The sequence below is a fragment of the Loxodonta africana genome, chromosome 13 (assembly GCF_030014295.1).
Source record: "Loxodonta africana isolate mLoxAfr1 chromosome 13, mLoxAfr1.hap2, whole genome shotgun sequence".
Taxonomy (NCBI): domain Eukaryota; kingdom Metazoa; phylum Chordata; class Mammalia; order Proboscidea; family Elephantidae; genus Loxodonta; species Loxodonta africana.
Window position 1 is genome coordinate 41037475 of NC_087354.1, and position 22428 is coordinate 41059902.

General features: G+C 49.0%; 1 protein-coding gene across 1 annotated transcript; it reads left to right on the forward strand.

The window, feature by feature from the left end:
- Positions 1-10250: 10250 nt before the first annotated feature.
- On the forward strand, positions 10251-14466 carry RPP25 (ribonuclease P and MRP subunit p25). Its single transcript, XM_023552917.2, has one exon. The coding sequence runs from the start codon at positions 10394-10396 to the stop codon at positions 11033-11035; it is 642 nt and encodes a 213-aa protein (XP_023408685.2). The 5' UTR covers positions 10251-10393; the 3' UTR covers positions 11036-14466.
- The last annotated feature ends 7962 nt before the right edge of the window (positions 14467-22428 follow it).

Here is a 22428-nt window from a genome sequence, read left to right on the forward strand (position 1 = left end):
TCCAGCTGCCCCAACTGAGGCTCCAGACACATAAGTGAAGCCATCTTGGGTATTCGAGTCCAAGTCAAGCTCTTAGCTGAATGACCCCAATAAGGACCAAGTAAAGCAGAAGAACCATCAGCTGAGCCCAGGCAACCCACAGGGAGTTACAGAAATAACAAAACATTGTTATTTTTAACCACTAAGTTTTAAGATGATTTGTTACCCAGCAAGATTTACCTGCAACATTTGAAAAACTGTCACATAAAAACCTTAAGTTTTTAATGGAATACTACTACTCAGCCATAAAGAGAAATGAAGTTCTGGTACATGTTATGACATGGATGAAACTTGAAAGTGTTAGGTGAAATAAGTCAGTCACAAAACCACATATTGTATAATCTCATTTTATGAAATACCTAGTCTAGGCAATTGTATAGAGACCAAAGTATAGAGGGAGAAGAGGAGGGAGGGAAGGGGAAAGAGTTATTGCTTAAGGGGCACTAACTTTCTGTTAATGGTGATGGAAAATTGTGGAAACAGATAGTGGTGAAGGTTGCACAGTATGGTGAAACATAATTAAAGCCACTGAATTGTACATACAAAAAATGTTGAGATGGCAAATGTTTTTCTTGCCACAATTTTAAAAAGTATGAAATTTTTTTTTTGGCTTTTTTTTTTTTGAAAATGCTGGAGCTGCATAGCTCACTTGGACTTTAGGGCAGAATCCAAAAGGTTTGTCCACAACCCACAGTGAAGACCTATGGGTACAACAAGGTAACTGCTTCATGGAGCGGAGGAGTCCTGCCCGCTTCTCTGACTTCTCCTGAGGCAGAAATGACAGGAGCTGGTGACATCCAATCATAACTTGACTATCTCTCCCGAGGCAGATTCACTGGGCAGGTCATTAATCAGCCAAGTACACATAATTTTCAGGCAGAGAGAGAGAGAGCGTCCTCACAGGAATTTTGCAAACAAAATACATTCTTTTCCCTTGTTGAAATAAATAACATTTATCTTCCAAGAAAGCATGTACGGGGTGCCTTGTGATTTACTTCAGAACAATAGATGGCAGGCATACTCTGTTAACTTCATCTTTTGCTCAAGAGAGGGGAAGACATAGTTAATTACCTGATGTCAGTTCTCATGGCCATAAAGGGGAATCTCTGACCAAGTGTCTCCCTGAACCTGGAGGAACGATAAGCCATCCAGCTTGATTTGGCAGTTCTGTCCTTCTGCTCCTAGGCTATGGGGAATGGGGGTGTCAGGGTGGTATGTGAATAGAGCTGCTTCCACGCTTACCATGAAGAGGTGGGGAAGAGACAATTGCTGGAAAAGAGATGATGGAGGAAAGAAGAAACTATTTCTTGCCTTCTTCCTGGTACTTCAGACCCTAGGGGTTTTTTTTAACAGCAAAAACATTATATTGTTTATCATAAGCCTTACTCCACAGGATGTGATGGGAGAAGAGCTCTGTGTACGTGAAATTCAGAAAAGCTGACACAGCCACCCCCCATTGAAATGAAGCAGAAAATGTTAAATCACACACAATCAAAACCAAACCACCGTGCCCACATCCCTGCCTGGCAACAAACAGCTGGGCCAAACAGCTCTGGGGGCCCTATGGGGATTGTCAACCCCTCTCTGTCTCCCTATTCTTTTTACCCTCCACTGCCCTCTTGCCTTCTCCCAGAGCTTTACTGCTTTGAGGGCAGTGGTGTTTCAGTGGTAGAAGTCTCATCTTCCATGCAGGAGACCCGGGAATGGTCAATACACCTCATGCACAGCCAGTCACATGTGTGTCAGTGGAGGCTTGCATGTTGCTGTGATACCGAACAGGTTTCAGCCAAGCTTCCAGGCTATAATGGACAGTTGAATCTTTCTTTGGGCAAGGGATTTATCCTGTCTCTGAAAAGTGGGGGTGATGATCCTATTGGGGAGATAAACCGAGACAATTCATGTTTCTGTTTTTCAAGGGAGGAGGCTGAGCCACAGAGAGGTTCCATGGCTTAACCATAGCTAGCAAGTGGCAAGCTGGGAATCAAGTCCAGGCAGTTGGGCTCCAGAGTCAGTACAGTACTGTTAACCACGCCACTAACTGCTTCTTTGGTGTTAGATGGGAAAGCATTTTGTAAGTTGTAAAACTCAGTGTCCCAATGAAGGATGGTTGTGGTCCACGGATTTCTTTTATATGGCCTTTCTTGCCATGGTCTTATAACTCCCGCTCGAGTGATTGGGTGGTACCATGTAAATAAGGTCTACGGAACCCTAACAGAGGGATTGGTCAGTTTTGCCATCCCACTAGGCTTAAAATGAGCCATCCCAAAGGCAGGAGGAGAGCATCTCACCACCACCAAGGAAGAAGAGGCAGGAGTCGAGTGTATCCTTTGGACCTGGGATCCCTGTGCCGAGAGACTACTGGAACCAGGAGCCCGAGAGGGAGAGCTTGACACTGAAGACGGCGAGAAGCAGAAGCAGCAGGACCAGGAGAGACTGCACAGTGGGCTTCCTGGCCTACGGACCAAGAAAGCTGAGTGTCTTCGGACAGGAGGCTTGCTGGTGGAGTAGGGTGCTTCTGGGCACTTGGTGGAGCTAGGTTTGCTGACTCATGGAGCTAGAGATGAGCACCTTTGGGCCCAGGCTTATGGGCAGAGTAGTGTGCCCTGGAGGCACTTCTCAGCAGAGCTAAAAGAGCTTCCTAACACTTGCCCAAGCAGTGCAGAGGCCAAGGAGCCAGAGAAAGGCGTGCCTGTGGGCACAGCTGAGGAGAGGCTGTCCTGATGGAAGATCTGTATCCCGAGTGTTTCTGAACCTTAACTGTAACTTGTTACTTCCCTAATAAACCCCATAATCATAAGTGTTGCCAGTGAGTTCTATGTGGCCATTGCAATGAATTAGCGAACTCAGCAGAGAAGTAGAAAGTGTCGTGGGAGGGACGGTTGGTGTCAGATTTGGTAAAGATGACAGAAGGAGGAGCCATGTCTGACCTCTGCCTCATAGGAATCAGCCTGGGGCTATTGATTTTGATTCTCCTTCCCCCTTGTGAAATTAGAGGTCAGATGCTGCCCCCCATGCCATTTTCACAATGGTAATGCTGTAATTCTGGGAAGGCATAAACCAAGCAACCTACCTGTGCCCTAGGTCAAAACTGGAAACAGAAGCCAGCCCTGGTGCCCTCCACCCCTAGCAAGCATCTGGCACAGCAAAACACACCACCCTAGAGTTCTGGAGTCTTCATTATGGATCGATGGGGTGGTGTGGGGGGGTGGGCTTGGCTTTCTGCCCTGCTATCCCTTCTTCCTTCAGGTCATCTAGCGCCATGGTTAAGAACAGAGGCTCTGGAGCCAGTCTGTCTAACTTTGGATCTGGCTCTACTTGTGAAATGGGTAGCAGCTACCTCATAGTGTTTGTTGCATTAGATGAATTAAAACATGTGAAGTGCTTAGTACAGTGCCTGGCAAACAGTAAATGGTAACTAAACTACTCCCTTATATTATCAGCTCTATACCTTCCTCCCACCCCAAGGCTCTCAGACAGCACAATTCTTTTGTTTATTTTTGATCAATTCTCCCCTTGGAGTTGAGCTGAGCTGAAAGAGTGGCCTCAATTTCAGGAAGATCCAAAGGTTGGAAGTAGTAATGAAAGATTTCAGGCATCACAGGAGGCTCTTAGGAAGTCTTTTGGGGACAGGTGCTCCTCTGGAAACTCACTTTGCCCAGGTAAGTGGCTTTTTACTCCACTTGCCTCTGGAGTCTGGAAGGAAGATGGTGGACCTGTACGGAATGGTGGCATCCAACTTTTAGGAGATGGGGAAGGAGCTCCAAGGCCTGCTTTTGCCTTTCCCTCTTCCTCCCCGAGATCTCTCAGTACATTCATTCGGGGCTCCACACATCCCCTTTCCTCCTTCTTCTTCCAGGACTCAGGTGACTTGGCCTGTCTGCAAGGAAAGCAATTGAATTTCATGCAAGATTAATGGCTCTTGTCCCCAAATGGCACTGTTCACTGGGTCTTCAGTACAAACCCCTGTCTCCCATCTGTGGGGCCAGGGCCTGCACAAGAGGATGAGTGACCTGAAGGCTAGCGGCTTGTTGGTGGCAGGACTCCTGGGTCCCGTCCTGGCTGGCCCAAGGAGAACATCAAGGGCTGGAGGTGAGACGTTTTGAGAGGCTGGACCAAGAGAGATGCGGAGACAAAATCAGAGTGCTGCCCCAGGGCCTGTGACTCAGAGGAACAGGAGAGGTGCCCAACCCTCTGGCCTCTCCCAGATGTAAGCCTACAGGCATTATTTGCCTCCATAAAAACCAGGCAAATGAGTTGACTGTGACTCATAGCAACTAACTCTATAAGACAGAGTAGAACTGCTCCATAGTATTTCCAAGGCTGTAATCTTTTTTTTTTTTAATCTTTAGTGAAGCTGACTGCCACATCTTTCTCCTCATGGAGCAGCTGGTAGGTTCAAACTCCCGACTTTTTGGATAGCAGCTGAGTGTTTAACCACTGTGCCACCAGGACTCCTTATTATTTCCCTTTACCCACCCCAGTGCCATCGAGTCGATTCTGACTCATAGCAACCCTATAGGACAGAGTAGAACTGCCCCATAGAGTTCCCAAGGAGTGCCTGACGATTCGAACTGCCAGCCCTTTGGTTAGCAGCCGTAGCACCTAACCACTATGCCACCAGGGTTTCCATTATTTGCCTAGCAGTGTTAAATCACACACCCATAATTCCACATAACCCTCAGAAGAGCTGTTTAAGGTGGTGACTGCTTATATGCCCATGACTAAAGAGTTAAAAACAATCTTAGGGAAGTTGTCCTTCATACATTCATTTAACAAACATTTATTAAGTGCTTGCTGTGTGCCAGGAAATAAATACAGCTCTCTTGATCCAAGGTCAGTGCTCTTTCTACATATGTGCTTCAATATGTTAATTCCTGCTTCCCTCTCCTTCTAAATTTGCCCCCCAAACACTCCCCTTCTGTTGTGGCTTTGAAATATCTACAAGTTCTTTGACACTCCCTCCCTTCAAGAAGTGGAGCTTGTCGAAAACTAATAATTGGGAACCCAAGGTTGAGAAGGGAGAGCGTTGACATATCGTGGGGTTGGAAACCAACGTCACAAAACAATATGTGTACTAATTATTTAATGAGAAGCTAGTTTGTTCTGTAAACCTTCATCTAAAGCACAATTAAAAAAAAAAGGCAGAACCTGTCTTAGTTATTAAGAGCTGCTACAACAGAAATATCACAAGTGGCTTTAATGAACAGAAATTTATTTCCTCACAGTTTAGGAGACCAAAGTCCTAATTGAGGGCACCAGCTCTAAGGGAAGCATTTCTCTGTCAGTTCTGGGAGAAGGTCCTTGTCTCTCTTCAGCTTCTGTTCCTTGGCTGCTTGACAGTCTTCATGTGGCGTGGCATCTATCTTTCCCCAACTATGCTTCCTTGCTTCTGTGCCTAATCTGCTCTTTTTATATCTCAGAAGTAATTGGCTTAAGGCACACCCTACTCTGATATAGCTTCAACAACATAACAAAGAAAACTCTGTTCCCAAATGGGATTACATCCACAAGTACAGAGATTAGGATTCCAACACATATTTTGGGAGGACACAATTCAATCCATAACAGGGCCCAATTCCCCTCCCCTTGAATATGGGCTGGGCTTGCTTCCAATGAATAGAATAAAGCGGAAGTGATGATGTACAACTACAGAAGCGGAGTCATAAAAGGGACTGCGTCTTCCTGCTTGTTCTCTGACTCTGTCTCTTGGATTACTTGCCCTGAGCAGAGCTATAGGGAGGCCCTTGTGTTGAAGAACTGAGGCCTTTGACCAACAGACATGGGAGTGAGCTTAGAAGCAGATTCTTCAGCCCCAGTCAAGCCTACAGATGACTGCAGCCCAACCAGCATCTTATCTGTATCCTCATGAGAGACTCTGAGCTAGAATCACTCTTATAAGCTGTTCTCGGATTTCCACCCTTTGGAAATAAATGTTTCTTGTTTTAAGCTGCTGCTTGTTACGCAGCAATAGATAACTAATACATATTCCCCACTAGACACACCCCCTCTGCCCCCAAAGCCAATCCATAGCTTTGTCGGGCAGCTCTAGTCATTTAAAGGTTTTTCTCTTATACTAAGCTGAGGTAGTAAAGAGTCAGAGTGCTTGGGTTCAAATACTCATGGTTGCTGCTTTCTAGCTGTGCTACATTGGGCAAGTTACTCTCTCTGGGCCTCAGTTTCCACATAGGTCAAACAATGATACCTTCCTGGAAAGGAAGATTGAAAAGATTAAATCAGGGAATAGACCTGTGAGAGTACCTGGTCCTATGCTGGGTGCTGGTGGGTCCATGAAAAATCTGAGTTCCCTCTGGCCTTCTGTAACTTTCCAGGGGACTACAGCAGGAGTCCTAGGACCATGGAACTGGGTTCCTGGCTGTACTTGGAAGGCCCCCAAGGCCCCTTTGAGACTAGGACCTATAGCTTTAGGGGCTCCACATCTTCTTCCTGCTATAGGAGACAGAGAAGACCTTCCTTGTCTCAGGGATTTCTCTGGGGGTGGGGGGAGCACGGTGAGAGGAGACTTGTCCATAGGAGGTAGGTGTGTACTGCAAAAAATAGGAAAGAACCTTTGCAGAGGAGGGGCTGCTGCCACACTGGCTAGCCTTCAGCTTTAACTGCCACCCTACAGGCCTCTTTGGAGAGTGTAAGGAGTCTAATCTGCCACTTAACCATCCCTAAAAAATTAGGAAAATTCTATGTCCCTGGCTTTCCCATTTCCTTTGCTTTTCATTAGTCTTTCTTTCCCCTCATCTCCCTTTTTATTTTACTTATTTTAATCACACAAATAATATATGGAAAATAATAACAGGCAACATTTCCTGAAAACTTACTAAGGTTCTAAGGGTGTTATATGTCTGTACACCTCACAACCACTCTATGGGGCAGGTTACTACCGCTAGTTCCATTTTACAGATAAGAAAACCAAGGCACAGAGGTAAATTGCCCAAGGTCACACAGGCAGAATGAAGCTGAGGTTTCAGGGTTAGTCTGTCACTCACACAGGCTGTTCCAAGATCCTGCACTTAATTTTGTATTCATATTTAGCATTTCTTTTCTTAAAGAGGCCCCCCCAAAAAACTGGATCCAGCCTCAAAAGTGGTAAGATGTCCAAATGCTGTTGTCTTGCAGATATTTTAACAATATACTTACATCCGTATGGAAACAACCCAAATGTCCATCAACAGATGAATAAACAAAATGTGGCATATACATATAATGCAATACATATTTTCAGCCATAAAGAGAAATGAAGTTCTGATACACACTACGACATGAGTGACCCTTGAAAACATTAGGCCGAGTGAAATATATCAGATGCCAAAGGACAAATATTGTATGTTTCCACTTACATGAAATATCTAGAATAGGCAAACGCATAGAGACAAAAATTGATTAGTCTTCCGGGGAGGAAGGAATGAGCATTATTACTGAATGGTTACTGAGTTTCTGTTCATGGTGATGGAAAACTTTTGGAAATGGATAGTGGTGATGGTATCACAACATGGTGAGAGTAATTAATGTCACCGAATGGTGCATTTAAAAAAAAAATAGCTAAAATGGCAACCTTTTTTTAATATACTCTTTTACCACAATAAAATTTAAAAAATACATTTACATCCATAAACAAAGAAATAGATCCCTTTAAAAAAATTAGCTGGAGTCCTACTGAGTGTATGGCTGGCATTTGGCTCTTTTCATTGAATGTCTCTTTAGTCGTTCTACATTTCTAACCCCCTTTTCTAACCCCGGTAGGAAGCGCCGGAAAGACCGGCACTTTTATTTTCCAAGAGTTTAACCCTCTACTATCCCCCTTTAGAGGGTCTTTCTCCCTTCCACGAGTTTTCTCCCTTCACCCTAACCCCCACCCATCTCCCTCTCACACCGCCCTCTTCTCCAAATCGTCCCCACCTCTCCTTCCCTCTTTTCCCCACCCACCCACCCCCGCGTTTCTGCACTCTTCTTGCCCACCCCGGTTCTTCACCCTCATTCACTGCCCCCTCTCCCGACCCCGCTCAGGCTTCCTCCTGCCAAGCGCGTTACCCCTACTCACAGTTACTCCCCATCCTCGGATCTTTCTGTCCCTCCGCTTTATTCTCCCCTTTCTCCCGCCTCCCGCGGCCGGCTGGAGCGCACAGCCGGCGGGCTAAGACGAAAGCTGACAGTGTAATGAATGGCTTCAGCAATAATTAGTGACCCTGCGGCTAATCACCATGTACATTTACATTTTAAGTGCTGCAGAGGGAGCGGGAAGGGAGGGGACCAGCGGGGGTGGGGGGGCTGCGGGCCCTTTCGGAGCTCTCCCTTCTGACTGGGGAGTGTAGCCTGCGAGGGTCCTCTACAGCAGGCTGCAATGCAGGAGGTGGGGAAGGCAGCGCCCGCGAAAACCAGTCTGGGCGAACACTGAACAGCCCTAGAGCTCCCAGGCTCCTTTCCCCAAATTGCAGACCCCCGCCTACATCTCCTTCAAGTGAGCGTTCAACCCGGGGTTGCATAACCCCCGGGGACGGAGAGCTCGCTGCGTCCCGTAACCAGTCCATTCCAACTCCGAGTACAGCCTTCGGGGGCTTTTCCTTAGGCCTAACCGAAACTGCTGCCCTGAAAATCCCACAGCCGCCCCGGCCTTGCCCAGCCCGCGGTTCCCGCCACGAGCTGCTGCAGACAGTCTTCCCGAGGCCACTGGGCCTCCGGCTCCTAGGGCTGTTCTTCTTGGGGTTCGCGGGGGCTGGGGCTTGGCCTAAGTCCGAGTTCCGAGCAGAAGGCGGCCCCGAGGGCCACTGGTCTCGGGGAGGGCGTCAGTCACGCTGGCGTCAGTGCGCAGAGGTCCAGTGGCTCCAGCCATCCCCAAGGGGTGGTGATGGTGTCGGCCCCAGGTTCTGCGCAGCAAGGCCCAGAGTAGTTTCTGGATGTCAAGGAGGGGAGAACAGCCTTGAGGAGGGAGAGGAGCGCCCAGCGGCCCCTTCTCAGGACTGGGTGCCTGCTCCAGCAGGCACCGTCACGCCCCCATCATTTTCTAGTTTACCCGCCCGCCCCACCTCTCGGTCTCCCCCAACACCACGCCCTGGCCTAGCCCAACAGGCGCTCTGCTGTCACCCCCACCCGGCCAAGGTCGGCCCCATTCCCTCAGTTCAGACGGTCTGCGTGAGAAGAGTGACAGGATGAAGGGCAAGGTTTTGGGGCAGTTGGGGGGGGCGGGTCCAGCTCCTCCTTAAACCTTCCCTCCCACCAGCAATCTTTCCATCCCAGGCTCACCTTTCTCACCTGGCAGGAGACACCGGCCCACCCCCTTGGTCCGGTGGAGTTCCAGGAGGAGGGCATCCAGTAGCTTCATAACGCCCCATGGCTTCAACTCCCGACCTTCCTCTCCAAACCTGCCCTCACCCAGACTCCTCTTTGAAAAAGGGCCCCATTGGGTCTCAGGGTGGCGGCCAAGGTTGACTGACAACAAATTCCACCTGAGAGGCACAGGGATCCACTGAAACAGGAAGCAATGTCTGCTCTGAGAGAGGACTCTCAGGCATGGGTGGGAGAAGCCTAACTCCGCTGGAGAAAGGCGTCTCTCTCTGCTCCCTTCGCCATTCACCTCTGACAGCTGCCTGGCCCAGAGGCTCATTCCCCGCGCCCCAGGGGAGCACGGAGGTCCGGAAGCCTTGAGCTCCAGTCAGGCGTGGCCAGGCTGAGACCTCGGTGTCCCGCCGCCCCTCGAAGGCCCCTCCGCGGCGCAGCCATTCGAGGGGACTTGCGGCGTGGAGCAGGAGCCGGCGCTTCCTGCACTCTGCTGACGGCGCAGAGGCTGTCCTTGAGGCGAGAAAGCCGGCTCGGGAGCCGAAGAGACGAGGGAGGTGAACCTCTGGGGAATGGGAGGGCAGCAGCCCTGCAAGGCCGCTCAGAAATCTCTTCCCCGGAGCCGGCTTGAAGCGGCGTTTGCACCGCAAGCGCTTTTGATTTTGGTTGCCCGTTTATGAGGCTCGGGGTGGGCAGATGGCCATTACAGGGGAACTTCGCCTCTCCAGTCACCCGTTGGCGCCGCCGCTGCGCCCTACAGCGCGCCACGCTCCCACGCCGGGGTAGCCGAGGACCCCGACTTGGGCAGAGAGGCTGGTAAGGCTGGGACTGGGCGGGGCGGGCCCGAGTTAGGGGCGTGGTCAGGGGCGGGGCCTCCCAGGCTGCTAAAGGCGCGGAGCGCTGGGCGCAGAGCGCGCAGAGTGGAGCGGCGCCCACCGGAGACACATAGGGGCCGAGGGTCGCGCCGTCCCAGCCCGCCTGTCGACGTCTACGTCCCCCTCGCACCCTTACCCCTGCTGCCGTTGCCGGGCGCGGCCGGCGGCCATGCAGTCCCGGGGCTGAAGGCGGCCCCATGGCGAAGCCCGCGTCCCCGAGGCCCCGGCGACGACGGCGCATGGAGAACTTCCGTAAGGTGCGCTCCGAGGAGGCGCCGGCGGGGGGCGGGGCCGAGGGGGGCGGCCCGGGATCCAGCCCTTTCGCGGACCTGGCACCCGGCGCCGTGCACATGCGGGTCAAAGAGGGCAGCAAGATCCGGAATCTGCTGGCCTTCGCCACCGCCAGCATGGCGCAGCCGGCCACACGCGCCATCGTCTTCAGCGGCTGCGGTCGGGCCACCACCAAGACCGTCACGTGCGCTGAGATCCTCAAGCGCCGCCTGGCGGGCCTGCACCAGGTCACGCGGCTGCGCTACCGGAGCGTGCGCGAGGTGTGGCAGAGCGTCCCGCCCGAGCCCACTCCGGATCATCCACCAGGAGAGCCGCCGGCTAGTCTCAGTGTGCTCAAGAATGTGCCGGCGCTCGCCATCCTACTTTCCAAAGACGCGCTAGATCCGCGTCAACCTGGCTACCAGCCCCCGGACCCGCATCCTGGTCCCTCGTCCCAGTTAGCTGCGCCAACGCTCAAGAGGAGCCTAGGGGAGCCCGCAACTGGAGAAGGTTCCGCGAAGAGGTCACAGCCCGAGCCAGGGGCTGCGCACGAGGACCGGACAGCCTGAGAACTGCGGGATCACGGTCACCTAGACGGGCTGGATTCCATCCCAGCGCCTTCGCTTTCAGACGTTCCTCCAGCCTTTCACGCGTCGGTCCTCTGGAGCCCATAACCTGGACAGCTTGGACCGCTAAGGCAGCAGTAGAGGGGCCCTTGGAGTGACAGGAGAGGATCCCCCAACGACCCCAGGGAAGCTTCGTGGGTTGGTTGCCCCTTGCTTGTGTTGCCTGAAAACACAAGACTCCACTTTCAGCTTTTCTGGACCACACTGGAACCTCTTCAGGGAGGGAATGGTGGGCAGTTAGACTGGAGCTTTGCTCGAGATCCTCGAGGGTTAAAGGCACCTAGCATTCCTGAGGAGCCTGAGTCCATGAGCCATGAAGAGTTCTTGGAGTCACCCCACCCTGCACATCAGAGGGCGAGGGGTAAGAAACTGCTTGAGAGTAGAAGAGTGTGGAGTTGTGGGGGTCTGCTATTCTGGCCCCCCTCCAGGACACAGTTTCCCTTATAATTTTCCTTTCCTTGCTTCAGAGGAGTGTACTGATATCATGGGGGCAGGGGTGGGTGTTTCTGTGGGCTCTTAACATCCACGCTTTGCCATGTTGGCCCAGAGAGAGATTGAGGACCGAACTCTGCGTGCCTCCTCCCCTGAGCCCCACAGCTGGCATCTTGCTTTCAATAAAACAAACAAAAATGGCACTGTCCCCAGGTTTTTTCCTAATCACCTGCCTTTGCAGAGCAGCTCTGGCCTGCCCCCTTGTGTCTCAGTCCCTCTGGCCAGGTATCCTTGGCCTTTGGAGTCTTCAGGATCTGGCACAGAGACTGGACAGCCTCAGAAGAGTGCAAGGGACACATTGCTCAGTCCCTGGCTGGCTCTGGCCTCAGAGACTTGGGGCTGGAAGGGGGCCTGTATCCCCCTGTGATCACACTAGAGAAAGGGAGCAGCACATTGCTTGTCTAGGGGGAGAAGTAAGGAGTGCAATGGTGAACTCTCCTGAGGGTCATCCCCAAGAATGGCAGCCACTGCTGGGGTCCCTAGGTCTGCAGCCTTCTGCCAGCAAACTGAGCTATAAGCAGAAGATGGCACAAGGCACCCCATTCCCATGGATGAGCTCTCCCCTTCACTGCCCTCTCTCCCTGAGAAAGGACAGCACAGCACACCCTTGGGGGAGGGGGAGGAGAGAGATTGAGCACAAATCCACTGCTGGAAATTACTATTCAGCAGAGAAGCTGGGACTCGGACTGTGAATCACTGCAGGCTTCCTGATAAGCTGATGCTTCCAGCGCCACACAGCTGACTGCTGAGAGATAACAGTCTCATAAGCCTTTCTGCCCAGCTCCAAGTCAGCTGGGGGAGTGGTTTCTGGAAGAGCTCTGATGAGTAAGGGGGGCATATATCCCCAGGATGTCATAAGCAGACCCCACCCCATGCAATTCAGCAGCCCCCTGGAAGGAAGGAGATGGGGAAGAAGGTATTTCTAAGTCAGTTTGCTGGCAGAACCCTGAAACAAGTCCTGCTGGTGACAAGAGGTAGATTCTGCAGCTGACAGGAGGGGCTCTTCAAGGACCCCCCCCCCAGTACCTCTGCTTGAGCTTTGAGGCAGGGAGGTCTGTTGTTATTGGACCCTGCCACTGGTTGCCCTCCCCAAGTTCCTGTTCTTCATGAGTCCCTGGGAAGGGCTGGGGGCTTGGATGTGCTTGTCTGACTCCTCTCAGTGGTGCCCATGAAGGGGGGAAAGAATGTAAACTATCCTGACAACTAAGATGCCCTGGGCTCATCCTGGACTTAAGCATATAAAATAAATGATAAAACCTGGAAGAGGTGCTGCAGGGTAGAAGCTTAAAATAAGGGAGACTGGTCTTGGTTCTGGAAAAGAACCAACCTTCCAAGATCACTAGTGGTCTGAAGTACTGAGTGCTCCGTCACCAGGAGTGTGCAACCAAGAGGCTGCCACTGTCATGTCATGGAGGGGAGGTTGCAGAGGCTTCCTGTTTGGAAAGGAGGTTGGGTCAGGTAAGTCTCCCAACCTAGAAACTCATCTGGGAGCAGGGAGAGAAGAGAGGGAACCCATTGTTTCCCATTTCTTCAGCTTCAGAGCATTAGCAAGGCCCTATGGTGGGCCAAGGAGCCCTGGTGGCTCAGTGGTTAAGTGCCTTGGTTGCTAACAGAAAGGTAGGCCATTCAAATTCACCAGTCACTCTGTGGGAGAAAGATGTAGCAGTCTGCTTCAGTAAAGATTTATAGCCTTTGGAACCCTAGGGGCAGTTCTACCCTGCCCTCCAAGGTTGCGTGAATCAGAATTAATGGCAATGGGTTTTGGTAACAACAACATGGTGGGCTGAGTTTCTACTTCAGATGCCAGAAAGCGAGTCATGAAACTGGCTTTCTTTTCTGCACCCCTCAGCAGGTTCAGTTCCCAGGCTTCTGATAGGCGTGCTAACTTGCCACTGGGACCCAGCACCTTTGAGCTCCCCAACCCTGCCTCACTGATCCTCTGGCCCTGCTGACCTAGGAGCAGGGTCCAAAGGAAAGTGACAGATGTTCCCATACCACCCTTTCAAGGCTGAGGCAGGAAGCGGGTGAAGCCTGAGAAGATCTGGAACACGGGAGGAACGGGGGTTAGGGGAGCACCTCAGAGACAGGACCCACTTCAGGAACTGACTAATGAGTAGGAGTGGGAAGCCCCCCTTGTAAGACCCCATCTTCCCAATACTGACCTTTATCCTGGAGCCCAGGCTGTCCATCTTTGCCTACTGGGCCCAATCTGGTGCTTGCCTGGACCCTGCCTTGGAGCACTTCCAGGGTAGAGGTGGCAGTGAAGGTTCTCACCCAGATAACTGTCGGGTGTGTTCTCTATTTGAGAAAGTAAACTATGTAATCCAAGACCAGAACCTGTGGTCAGATGGGTGGAAGAACTCCAGCTGGGCCTTGAGGGACTTCACTCAACAAGCATTTTTTTGTTACGCCAGGTCTAGGCATGGGGGTAGGGGTAAAATCAGACATGGCTCCTGCCTCGAGGAGGTCCCAGCCTAGTGGGGACAAAGAAAAGTAGGAAGTGACAGCACAGTGTGATGATAACAGGAGAAGATGGGTGCTCTGAGAAGGGGCACTTACATAATTCACCCAGAAGTGCTGATGGAGTGCGTTCTCCAAGGACCAGAAGGAGTTAGCCAGCTGGACAGGACAGGGAAAGAAATTCCAGGCAGAGCACAAGGATGTGATGGTGTGTTCAAGCAGCTGCATGTGGTTGAAGGATAGCGTGTCTATGGTGAGAGGCAGGTGGGACTGGAGTAGCAGGTAGGAGCCAGGTCACAGGGAGCCTCCCTGAAGGAAGTGGGCAGTCAGTGGAAGCCAGGGAATACCCTGGTCCAATTCGTGTTTGAGAACTCTCTCTCTGACACCTCTGTATGTGGGAGGTGGACTGGAGGGGCCCTGAGTGGGTCCAGGAAGCTCCAGGGAGCTAAGAGATGAGGAAGTGGCAGTGGGGATGGAGATAGGGACAGATTTGAGAGCTACCCTATCTTACTAAGATTTCACTGCCATTACAGCCCTGATAGTGCAAAGTTAAACACTTGGCTGCTAATGGAAAGGTTGGCGGTTTGAACCCACCCAGCAGCTCTGCGGGAGAAAGACCTGGCTGGTGATCTGCTCCTGTAAAGATTACAGTCTAGGAAACCCTATGGGGCAATTCTGCTCAGTCACATGGGTTCACTATGAGTCAAAATCTACTCAATAGCACCTAACAAAAACAGCCAGGGAAGAGGAGGGCTTCTCCTTGTGGCATTAACCCTCGTCTGGACGGGACTTGACCTACCTTCTTGGCATCCCAAGGGACTTGCCGTGTAAGAGCCAAACAATAGAGATTTTTGTTGTGCGAGCTGGGGCTGCTGTCCTAGAGGTCTGTTTGCAAGGGTCCACTGTGTGGCCTTGGTTTCCACAGATTCAAATTGGTTAAAGCTTTGGGAACTGTCATCCACTGGCCCTGAATCTGCAGGGCTGTGTTCACTGCACAGCGTCCAGAAGACCTGAGCTAGACCAGGCTCTTCCATCTCTCAGCCCCCTTCCTCATCAGCGTAGCCGTTTTGGTCATCGCTATGCCCACACTGGCCACTAGGGACGTTCTGTGTGCCTTTGATTCTGACTCATAGTGACCCTAAGTGACAGAGTAGAGCTGCTCCATAGGGCTTCCAAGGAGTGGCTGGTGGATTTGAACTGTCAACCTTTGAGTTAGCAACCTGAGCTCTTAACCACTTTGCCACCAGGGCTCCAGGGACACTCTAGTTCCCTCTGTTTCACTGAGATGAATTCAGCCACAGGAAGGTCTCCTTGGTGAGACCAGGTTTATTCCTCTGTGGGCACCCATCTCACTTTGTAATTGTGCCCTCATTAGTGTGGTCCTTTGATTGTCAGTCATCCCATTAAACCATAAGCCCATGATTGGAAAGATCCTGTCTGCCTTGCTCCCTGCCCAGCTCCTGGCATATAGGAGGCCCTCAGACTGAATGAATGATTTGCTGAGCCAGGTTTCTGAACTGTTCTGATGCCACACCAAAGTCCTTAGCTGTCCAACCCTGTGGACAGTGGCCGAAGTTGCCCCTATCCCCACTATGGCTTCTCTCCCCATTTGAGCCCTTGGATCCCCTGCCCCACACTCCCACCTTTTGGAGAAGCTAAAGTCATCATGGGGGTTGGGTTTGTATACCTGGCTTGGGGATTCTGGTGTTGTTTATGACACCTCCCAACTATCATAGGTATTCTCTCTACCTTTGGTGGAAATTGGGAAGATGAATGAGGGATATTTGCCAAGGCCCCTATTATCAGAATTTCCAGTCCTCCATGGAAGGTCTCTACTCTGCAGGTTTGTGCTAGCAAATGTAATGCCCGCTCTTGTATTGACAAGATCATAGGCTTGGGAGGGAGTCATGCTGACTGTGACTTTGGACAAGTTACTTCTCTGAGTCTCAGCTTTCTCATCTGCAAAATGGGGCAAGATTGCTGTCGGGATAAGGAAATAATACTAGGCTTCTCAACCGTAGCTCATCATCAGAATCACCCAGGGCACTTGTTAAACACGCAGATTGCCTGGGGTGAACTACAAACCAACAGGATCAGACTATCCAACCAGGGACCTGGGAATATGCCTTTTAATATAATCTTCAGGTGATTTTGACAACTAGTGAAGGTTTTTATTCTCTGCGATAATATAGTCAACACTCCAACTGGTACGAGAGACACAAAATTAAATCCCCTTCTCTTCACGTTCAGAAATTATTTGAACACATTTCTGGAGAGAAACTCACTAGTAAAGAATGCTATGAGCTGCCCCCTAGAGGTGGTGCTGGGAAAGCAGTGCGAGAGGTCCCACAGGACAGCAGCTGATGAATTCCGAACACAGAATTCCCCTACCCTGGGTCATTTCCTGACAGGAAACCTGAGCGCATAGGACGCAGCTCAGACAGCTACAAGGACCCAGATTTCTTTGTATAAAAAAGAAAAAATTATAAGGTTGTGAAAAAATTGGAGCCTTCATACATTGCTGGTGGGAATGTAAAATAGTGTGGCCACTTTGGAAAATTGTTTGGCAGTTCCTCCAAAAGTTAAACACAGTTACCATATGACATTCTTACGTATATGTCAAAAGAATTTAAAACATCTATCTACGTAAAAACTTGTACGTGAATGTTCATAGCAGCACTATTCGTGACAGCCAAAAAGTGGAAACCACCGAAATGTCCATCAGCTGGTGAATGAGTAACAAAATGTGGTATATCTATACAATGAAATTGTATTCTACCATAAGTAGGCATGTAACCACATAAATGAACCTTGAAAACATTATGCTAAGTGAAAGAATCCAGACACAAAGGGCTAAATATTGTATCATTCCACTTATATGAAATGTCCATAAGGACAGAAAGTAGATGAGTGATTGCCGAGGACTGGTGGTATTGGGGGAATGGGGAGTGGCTGCTAGTGGGTATGGTGTTTCTGTTTGGGGCGATGAAATTGTCTGGAATTAGATAATGGTGAAGGTTGCACAACATATACTAAAAACCACTGCATCGTACACTTTAAAAAGTACACTGAATTTTACGGTATATGAATTATAGCTCAATAAAAAATTATATTCTTTAATGATTTTCTGATCATAAAAGTATTAATTTAGAAAATATAAAAAACTGAGTCATCCGTGCTATAATACCTTAAATCTTGCTAAAAACAAAAACACTGTTAATGTGATTTGTATCTCTCCAGACTTTTTTTCTGTGCACGGATAAAGTGTATTTAAAAAATAAAATGGATTCTTACTGTTTTGTAAAGTGCCTTTTTCACTTAATACTACATCCTGGGCATCTTCTAACAGTGCATCAGCTCTGCATCATTTTTTTGACAGCTGCCCTCTGGTGGCGCAATGGTTAAGCTTACCACTGCTAAGCGAGAAGTCAGCGGTTCGAACCCACCAGCGGCTCTGTGGAAGAAAAGACCTGGGGATCTGCTCCTGTAAAGATTCTAGCCTAAAAGGGTATGAACAGGCACTTCACTAAAGAAGACATTCAGGTAGGTAACAGAAACATGAAGGAATGCTCACGATCATTAGCCATTAGAGAAATGCAAATCAAAACTACTATGAGATTCCATCTCACTCCAACAACCAAAAAAAGGCAAACCCAGTGCCGTCGAGTCGATTCCAACTCATAACAACCCTATAGGACAGAGTAGAACCGCCCCATGGAGTTCCCAAGGAGGGCCTGGCGGATTCGAACTGTCGACCGTTTGGTTAGCAGCTGTAGCACTTAACCACTATGCCACCAGGGTTTCCAACAAGGCTGGCATTAATCCAAAAAACACAAAATAATAAATGTTGCAGAGATTGTAGAGAGACTGGAACACTTACACACTGCTGGTGGGAATGTAAAATGGTATGACGACTTTGGAAATTGATTTGGCGCTTCCTTGAAAAACTAGAAATAGAATTACCATACAATCCAGCAATCCCACTCCTTGGAATATATCCTAGAGAATTAAGAGCCTTTACACATTGCAGCACTGTTTACAATAGCAAAAAGATGGAAGCAACCGTGGTGCCCATCAACAGATGAATGGATAAATTATGGTATATTCACAAAATGGAATACTACGCATTGATAAAGAACAGTGAGGAATCTGTGAAAAATTTCATAACGTGGAGGAATCTGGAAGGCATTATGCTGAGTGAAATTAGTTGCAAAAGGACAAATATTATTTAAGACCACTATTATAAGAACTGGAGAAATAGTTTAAAAAGAGAAGAAAATATTCTTTGATGGTTACGAGAGTTGGGATGGAGGAAGGGAGGGAGAAGGGTTTTCACACAGGAATTATTTTAGGTGAAGGAAAAGACAATACAATACAGGTGAGGTCAGCACAACTGGACTAAACCAAAAGTAAAGAAGTTTCCTGAATAAACTGAACGCTTCGAAGGCCAGCATAGCAGGGGCAGGGGTTTGGGGACCATGGTTTCAGGGGACATCTAAGTCAACTGGCATAATAAAATCTATTAAGAAAACATTCTGCATCCCACTTTGGAGAGTGGCATCTGGGGTCTTAAACGCTAGCAAGTGGCCATCTAAGATGCATCAATGGGTCTCAACCCACCTGGAGCAAAGGAGAATGAAGAACACCAAAGACACAAGGTAATGATGAGCCCAAGAGACAAAAAAGACCACATAAACCAGAGACTACATCAGCCTGAGACCAGAAAAACTAGAAGGTGCGTGCCTACAACACAACAGAGAACCCCTGAGGGGGCAGGACAGCAGTGGGATGCAGACTCCAAATTCTCATAAAAAGACCAGACTCAATGGTCTGACTGAGACTAGAAGGACCCCAGAGGTTATGGTCCCCAGACCTTATGTTAGCCCAAGACAGGAACCATTCCCAAAGCCAACTCTTCAGACAGGGATTGGACTGTGGGATAGAAAATGATACTGGTGAAGAGTGAGCTTCTTGGATCAAGTAGACAGGAGACTATGTTGGCATCTCCTGTTTGGAGGGGAGATGAGAGGGCAGAGGGGTCAGAAGCTGGGTGAATGGACACGAAAACAGATAGTGGAAGGAAGGAGTGTACCGTCTCATTAGAGGGAGAGCAATTAGGAGTATATGGCAAGGTGTATATACATTTTTGTATGAGAGACTGACTTGATTTGTAAACTTTCACTTAAAGCACAATAATTTTTTTTTTTAAAGCTTTCAGCCTAGGAAACTTTATGTAGCAGTTCTACTCTGTTCTATAGGGTCACTATGAGTTGGAACTGACTTGAGGGCATACAACAAGAAGTGTTCCGTTGTTCAGGTTAAGCTCATTATTTTGAACAATGTTACAATCAACATCCTTACACATTGATATAGTGGGTGTGGGAAGGGGAGGAAAAAGTGCCGTTAGAGCCCTCATACCCCTATTTGATGGCCTCCCCACAGGACTGCCTTCAAGGGCTGTTTCCTCCTCCCACCCCTCTTCCCAGACTCCCAGGTGATCCATACTGTGTTTGCCCACCTCCATGCTTTGTCCTCCATCTCACAACCTGCCCTGCCCTGGGAAAAGAACTTCCTACAATTTTCAACAGGAAAACACTATCTAGAGAACAACAGTTACTGTTTTTGAGCCCTTACTGGGTGCCGTCCAGGACATGGTGTTTTATGTACATTATTTCATGTAACCTTCCCAGCAACCTATTAGCTAGGTTCCATTATTATTCTCATTTTATAGACGAGAAAATCGAGATTCAAGGAATTGGAGTAACTTTCCAAAGGCATATGACTAATGGAAGCAGTGCTATAGTTCAACAGCAGTAAGACTGTCATTCTCTCGGGTGCCTTCTCTTGTTCATCTCCATTTTCAGAGCAGTCTAGTAGTGAGATCCCATCACTGGAAGTGCTCAAGTAAAGGCCTGAGGAGATAAAAGCAATGTAAGATCAGTCAGACTAATGGTCTCAGGGGCCATTTCCAGCCTTGAAATGGCAGGATTCTTCTCCCCACCCCCCGTCCTGACCTCATGTATGCTTAATTTCTACCAGAGAAGACAGCTTTTCTTGCATGTGAACTTCCCTTTATTAGAAATTCAGGTGGTGGAGCAGTGTCTTTGTCCTCACAAGCTCCTTAATAATGTCATCCCTCCCTCCTGCACACATCAAGAGAAATGCCTCATCACAAGTCTTCCAGGATGAAGGCTCTGGGCTGCAGCAGGAAGCTGACAGGCTGCTCAACTGGTTAGGATGACATCCCCGAGGTATTAGGAGTCCAGCTACTGCTTCTCCAGAGGAACAGGAAAGAATTTCAGGGTAGGAGGTGGCAAGAAGAGACAAAAGACCCTGATGGCCTTGGGCAAGGGCCAGGAGGTGGCTCTAAAACCATCAGGGAAGGAACCCCCCCAGAAGCAGCAGAATTGCTGGGACCTGGGAACACACCTGAGGGCAGACTTGGCAACTGGCAGGGGCTGCCCTACTTAAGTGTACTAGGTTTAAGTCTAAGGTGACCCCTAAGATTTATTTACCCTGGTATACATACCTTGAATAATTCCCTCCTCTTGAGTGGGAGGCAGAACCTATGAATTTGATGGGATATCATTCCTGAGATTAGGGTACTCATCAGTTGACTTTGAGTTAATCAAAAGGGAGATTATCCTTGGTAGACCTGATATAATCTTGTGAAGTCTTTCATAGCAGGTGAAGTGTCAGAGAAATACTCTTCTGCTGACTTGAAGAAAGAAGCTGCAGTGTTGTGAGAGGGCCTATGGAGGAGGACATGTGTCAAGGATCTTAAGACGGCCTTTAAGAGCTGTGAGTGGTTCTCAGCTGACCACTAGTAAGAAAAAATGGGGACTCGGTCCTCAACTACAAGGAATTGGTTTCTGCCAACAACTTGAATGAGCTTGGAAGACAACCTCAGCCTCCAGACCTGGCTGATATCTCGATTTCAGCCTTGTGAGATCCCGAGCAGAGAACCCACTTATGCCTAGACTTCTGACCTGCAGAAATTGGGAGATAATAAATGCGTGTTGTTTTAAGCTGCTAAGTTTGTGGTATGGTGTTTCCAACCACCTCATATGCACATGAAAGCTGGACAATGCATAAGGAAGAACGAAGAATTGATGCCTTTGAATTATGGTGTTGGGGAAGAATGCTGAATATACAGTGGACTGCCAGAAGGATGAACAAATCTGTCTTGGAAGAAGTACAGCCAGGATGCTCTTCAGAAACAACGATGGCGAGACTTCGTCTCACATACTTTGAACATGTTATCAGGAGGGACCAGTCCCTGGAGAAGGGCATCATGCTTGGTAGAGGGTCAGCAAAAAAGAGAAAGACCCTCAACGATGGACTGACACAGTGGCTGCAACAGTGGGCTCAAGTGTGGCAGGTGTTGTGAGGATGGCACAAGACCAGGCAGTGTTTTGTTCTGTTGTTCATGGGGCTTCTATGAGCTGGAACCCACTTGACAGCACCTAACAAGAAGTTTGTGGTAAATTGTTATACAGCAATAGCAAATACAGGTGATGAAGACCGAGAACTTCCCTGAAGGTAACGGGGTTCGCATTCACTGAGAGGTTAGCAAAAGCTACTTTCAGTGGTGGTGGAGAAAGAAAACAGTTCTGGAGTCAGACAAGTTTGGGTTCAACTCTAAGGACCACTGTTTATTAGCTGTATGATTCTACAGGGTTGCTAGGAGTTGGAATTGACTCAATGGCAATGGGTTTTTGATTCTTGGGCAAGTATCCTTTGAGTATATTCCTTCACCCATAAAATAGGAATACTTATCTCAGGGCTGTTAAGAGGCTTAGATGGGATAATAAATAGTTGATGAAATACAGTGGCCACATAAAAATTATAGTCATAATTGTACATTTAAACAAAAACACTCCGGTAGCCAATCTAAAGGACTACTGGCGAAGTGGAGAGACTCTGACAGCAGGGAGACCAGCTGGAACTCAGTTGCAATTGAGCCTGGTGATTTCTCAATTATGGGAGCCCTGACCTTATCCTAAGGTGCTCTTTTGGTGCAGTGGTTAAGTGCTCAGCTGCTAACCAAAAGGATGGCAGTTTGAACCTAACAGCTGCTCCATGGGAGAAAGGTGTGGCAATCTGCTTTCATAAAGACTACCCACTGCCATTGAGTTGATTTTGGCTCATAGCAACCCTACAGGACAGACTAGAACTGTCCACAGGTTTTCCAAGGAGAAGCTGGTGGATTCAAACTGCCCACCTTTTGGTTAGCACACAAGCTCTTAACCACTACACTACCAGGGCTCTTTCATAAAACTTACAGCCTTGAAAATCCTATGGGGCAGTTCACTGTCCTATAAGGTCACTATGGGTCGGAATCGACTTGATGGCAGTGGGTCTGGGTTTTGGACCTCATCCTG

Excerpts from the sequence above, each read along its gene's own strand:
- RPP25 (XM_023552917.2), top strand. The coding sequence starts at position 10,394 with ATGGCGAAGCCCGCGTCCCCGAGGCCCCGGCGACGACGGCGCATGGAG.